The sequence below is a fragment of the Phaseolus vulgaris genome, chromosome 8, assembly GCF_051622355.1.
Source record: "Phaseolus vulgaris cultivar YP4 chromosome 8, ASM5162235v1, whole genome shotgun sequence".
Classification (NCBI taxonomy): Eukaryota; Viridiplantae; Streptophyta; class Magnoliopsida; order Fabales; family Fabaceae; genus Phaseolus; species Phaseolus vulgaris.
The window spans coordinates 53,641,111-53,645,590 of record NC_143505.1 but is presented as its reverse complement, the minus strand read 5'-3'; the positions used below and the strand labels follow the sequence as shown (position 1 = coordinate 53,645,590).

Below are 4,480 nucleotides of genomic sequence, written 5' to 3'. Positions count from 1 at the left end.
AATACTGTTGAAATACTTATTATCCAAAGTTAGTTGTAGAAATACTTATTATCCAAAGTTATTTTACTTTTAAAATAAATTTTTAAAACTTTAGAAAACTTATTTGGAATGTAAAGTTACACTTTCAAAATCTTAGAAAATTTAGTTATAAAATATATTAAAACTATATAATTTTTAATTATTTATTTATAAATAAATTTAACTATATTTATTTATTGAAATTTGAAAAATTTGAAGTGTTTTATTGAGGTTCTATATTAAACCGTCTTTGAAATTTAACGAAGGTTAAAAAAACCTCAATTATTTTGTTGAAGTTTTAAAATAAACTTTTGAAATTTAACGAAGGTAAAAATGCTTTCGTTATTTTAAAGAGATTTTAGAATAAACTTTGGAAGTTAACGAATGTTAAAAAAAACTTCCATTAATTAAATTAATTTCTAGAATTATATTTACTCCGCTAAATAAACTCCATTAAAACTCTTTTATTATTTTTTTAATTGCGCATTTACTTTCCATTTTTATAATCAGTTGTTTGAGAATTACAATAAAAATTTATGAGGTGTATTAAAGTTTTAAAAATAATAATTGATTCTTCTCTTAATAATATTTGTATTAATCGTGTACCACTCTGAATATGACAAAATACCTTTTAAATTAATTATAAAATAATGATAAGTATATACATATTTACCATGTCTCGTTCTCGTCACTACTTTTTCCTTCAAAATTTAACATTATTAAAATATATTTAATTTATTAAATAACTAAAACTTATATTTAAGGCCAATTACAATCCCATAAATGCTAACAAAATTCAATAAATCTTTCATATCACTAGCATAATTAAAAAAACATATTATTTTTAAAATTTTAAAAGTAAAAATAAAAATCAAATGCATGACATCTGCATGTTTCGCACAATAAATATGAGAAATTAAATGCTGAAAACAACCATAAATTCTAATAAATTCCAGCGTCATCACAAAAGACATTGAAATAAAACAGGGATATGAATAATAAATATTTACAACCTATATACTTCACCATTTTCGGTGAAACTTAAAAAAATAATACCTCTAAGAACTAAATTAAAATTCCTAAATAATGCTAAATATTTAGATCCCATACAGACATACAAATAAATAAATAAATAAATATATATATATATATATATATACATATAATATACCATTTTTTATAACTTTTTTATGATTTTTTTACTTTCACACCATATCTATTTTTTTTTTGTAAAAGCTATTTTATTAATTATTATTTTTATTTTGATAACTGAAAAATAATAATTAAACACACACCAAATAAATCTGTGTTTTCACTGGTAAATAGATAAAGAAAATAAAGATAGTGGAAATTTCACGGTTCGATCATTTGTGTACTAAATTTCATTAGCATAATAGGTAGATTATATCTTGTTATAATATATTCACACATTTAATTATTTGAGGTTTTCAATAATATTTAATGAAAAAAAAAGGTAAATACAAATAATGTCTTCGGAATTTGCTATGAAGTGTATCATATTTTCGGATAAATGAAATTATAATTCTTCATAATTTCAATATCTAATTTTTTAATTCATGATTATTATTTTATTTAATCTTCTAATATAAAAAAAAATTCATGTTCATGAAATAAACGTGAACTATGAGTGCATGAAAGTAGCAAGAGTTGAAAGGTATTGATTGAAGGAAAATGACAAAATGAACCGAACAAAACCAATGCTTTTGCCATTTTTTTTTGGCAGCTAGCAAAAACTACAACTCATGTCATCAAAGGTTGACAATGGTGCACACCTATCCCTATATATACCTAATACCTTTCTTCCATTTATCATAATCAAAACACATCAATTCTTGAAAATGAAGAACGTGTTTGTAGCTTTTTTAGCTTTGCTAATTGTTCTGGTAGTTGCAGTTGCAGCTTCAGAGGTAGAGGTCACAACCTCAGGGCCTCCAAGATCTTCTGATGTAACTGCAGGTCCAAAACCACCATCTCATGCAACTGCAGGTCCAAAACCACCATCTTGTGCACAAAAAACAGTTATTATAGCTTCAGGACCACCAAAATCAATTCATGAAATTTCAGGACCAAGGGCTTCAGGACCTCCGAAGTCAACAATTAAGGAATCAAGTGGATCAAAAACAGTTATTATAGCTTCAGGACCACCAAAATCAATTCATGAAATTTCAGGACCAAGGGCTTCAGGACCTCCGAAGTCAACAATTAAGGCATCAAGTGGATCAAAAACAGTTATTATAGCTTTAGGACCACCAAAAGCAATTCATGAAATTTCAGGACCAAGGGTTTCAGGACCTCCGAAGTCAACAATTAAGGCATCAAGTGGATCAAAAACAGTTATTATAGCTTCAGGACCACCAAAATCAATTCATGAAATTTCAGGACCAAGGGCTTCAGGACCTCCGAAGTCAACAATTAAGGCATCAAGTGGATCAAAAACAGTTATTATAGCTTCAGGACCACCAAAAGCAATTCATGAAATTTCAGGACCAAGGGCTTCAGGACCTCCAAAGTCAACAATTACGGCATCAAGTGGATCAAAAACAGTTATTATAGCTTCAGGACCACCAAAAGCAATTCATGAAATTTCAGGACCAAGGGCTTCAGGACCTCCAAAGTCAACAATTAAGGCATTAAGTGCACAAAAAACAGTTATTATAGCTTCAGGACCACCAAAAGTTTAAATTACAACTTTAGGACCACCAAAAGCAACTCAAAGCAAAGAAGATAATAATATGTAGTAAATAACGACGTTCGAAAGTTAGTTTCTTTAAAAAATAAAATAGTTGTTTGAAAATATATATGAAATGAACATTTGAGTTACAAATAATATATAACTTTCTAAATATTTTATGTGCCTTGACCTACATCTTTGTCACATAGATTAATTGTATGTAATGAAGAAGAAGCTATAATAATTGAATAATACACACCAAAAATTAACTTTGCCTTTTCTCAACATGAGAAAATAAGCATTATACAATTATTTTTTTCACTTAACTTTCATCATAGAGAACCACCAAAATGAATGAGTATGAGTTTCTTCTCTAACCATATTTAACGTGTCTAATTGTCTCATTAGTTCACTTGTGAGACAATCAAATGTAAACCAATAAATGATAATAAGTATGATAAATTAAAAAAAAAAACTAAATTTGAAGTTATAATATATCAGTAACATTCTAACTTATGGTCTCTGTGAAAGACAAATAATTATTTATTGTGTTACATTACTCATTTTAATAATGATGTTTGAAATTTATAGTTTTTTTATCAACAAAAAATAAATTAAATTGAAAATGGGACACTTCAGGAGTGTCCCCACCCTTATATACATACCTCCCATTTAACTAGCATTTACACGTGTAACTGAATTATTAAAACCAGATAAGCATCAATCATTGCATATGTTTCTTAAGGGTTAAAATCTTGCATGTGTAAATGCAACTTCACAGATAAAACAGATAATAGAAATATACCAGATACAAGGGTCCCTAAGCACACTTCATGACCTTAACAGAATTTGAAATTTATTGTATAAAGATATTATTCATTTATTATTACTGCATGTACTGTATTTATATTTCATATTTTATATATGTTTTGTATACCATTGTGGCTAAGCTTTTTAGTGTGCTCTTTATGATTTTTATCTATTTTTTTTTATATTTTTTTAGTTTAATGTTTAGAGTTATAATTTTTGAAACCTACCACTGAATCTTTTAATACATTTCAAATTAAAAAGTACATTAGTTTGAACAATGGTGAATGGTGTCATTAGACTAGATCGAATAATGTCTTTCTTCACTACACCAAGTTTAAACAAAAAATTTAAAAATATTGTCTAAAGGAAAAAAATGTTGTCTTAGTTTCAGGAAAAACAATTTGATAATGGTTTTTCATTTGTGGACTTAGGTTATAAGCAACCTTTTTTCTTGTGACCGCTTTCAAAAATCGTTGTCTTATACTGGTAGAATAGACAACACTTTTATGTTAATGCTTAGGAAATGATTTTTTAAGTGTTGTATTTACATTACTATTTATTATAGGGAATCAAACCTAGGTCTTATGAGTAAACATAAAACCTATAACTACTACACCAAACAAAATTTGTTGTCAAATTATGATTATTATTACTCTTATTATGATTATTATTATTATTCTTATTTTGATTATTATTATTGTTGTTATTGATAATAATAATATTATTACTATTTTTAATATTTTTATTACTATTAATAATAATATTGTTATATAGTGATTCATAAGCCACATTTGTAAAAATGTTGTCTTTTCCACTTTTATGCCACAATTAAATGCATGTGACCACTTTTTTGCGAGAATTTTATTGTTTAGCTTAGATATTCTAAAGAAAATACTTAAAAAATTGTAGTTTAAATAATTAAAAATTTTACAAACGTGGTCTTTGCTAGTTCTCACACTA

General features: G+C 26.3%; 1 protein-coding gene across 1 annotated transcript; it reads left to right on the top strand.

The window, feature by feature from the left end:
• The first annotated feature begins 1,863 nt into the window (after positions 1-1,863).
• On the top strand, positions 1,864-2,884 carry LOC137825587 (uncharacterized). The gene has a single exon (XM_068631287.2). It carries the CDS (start codon positions 1,878-1,880, stop codon positions 2,718-2,720), a length of 843 nt encoding a protein of 280 aa, XP_068487388.1. The 5' UTR covers positions 1,864-1,877; the 3' UTR covers positions 2,721-2,884.
• Positions 2,885-4,480: the final 1,596 nt, after the last annotated feature.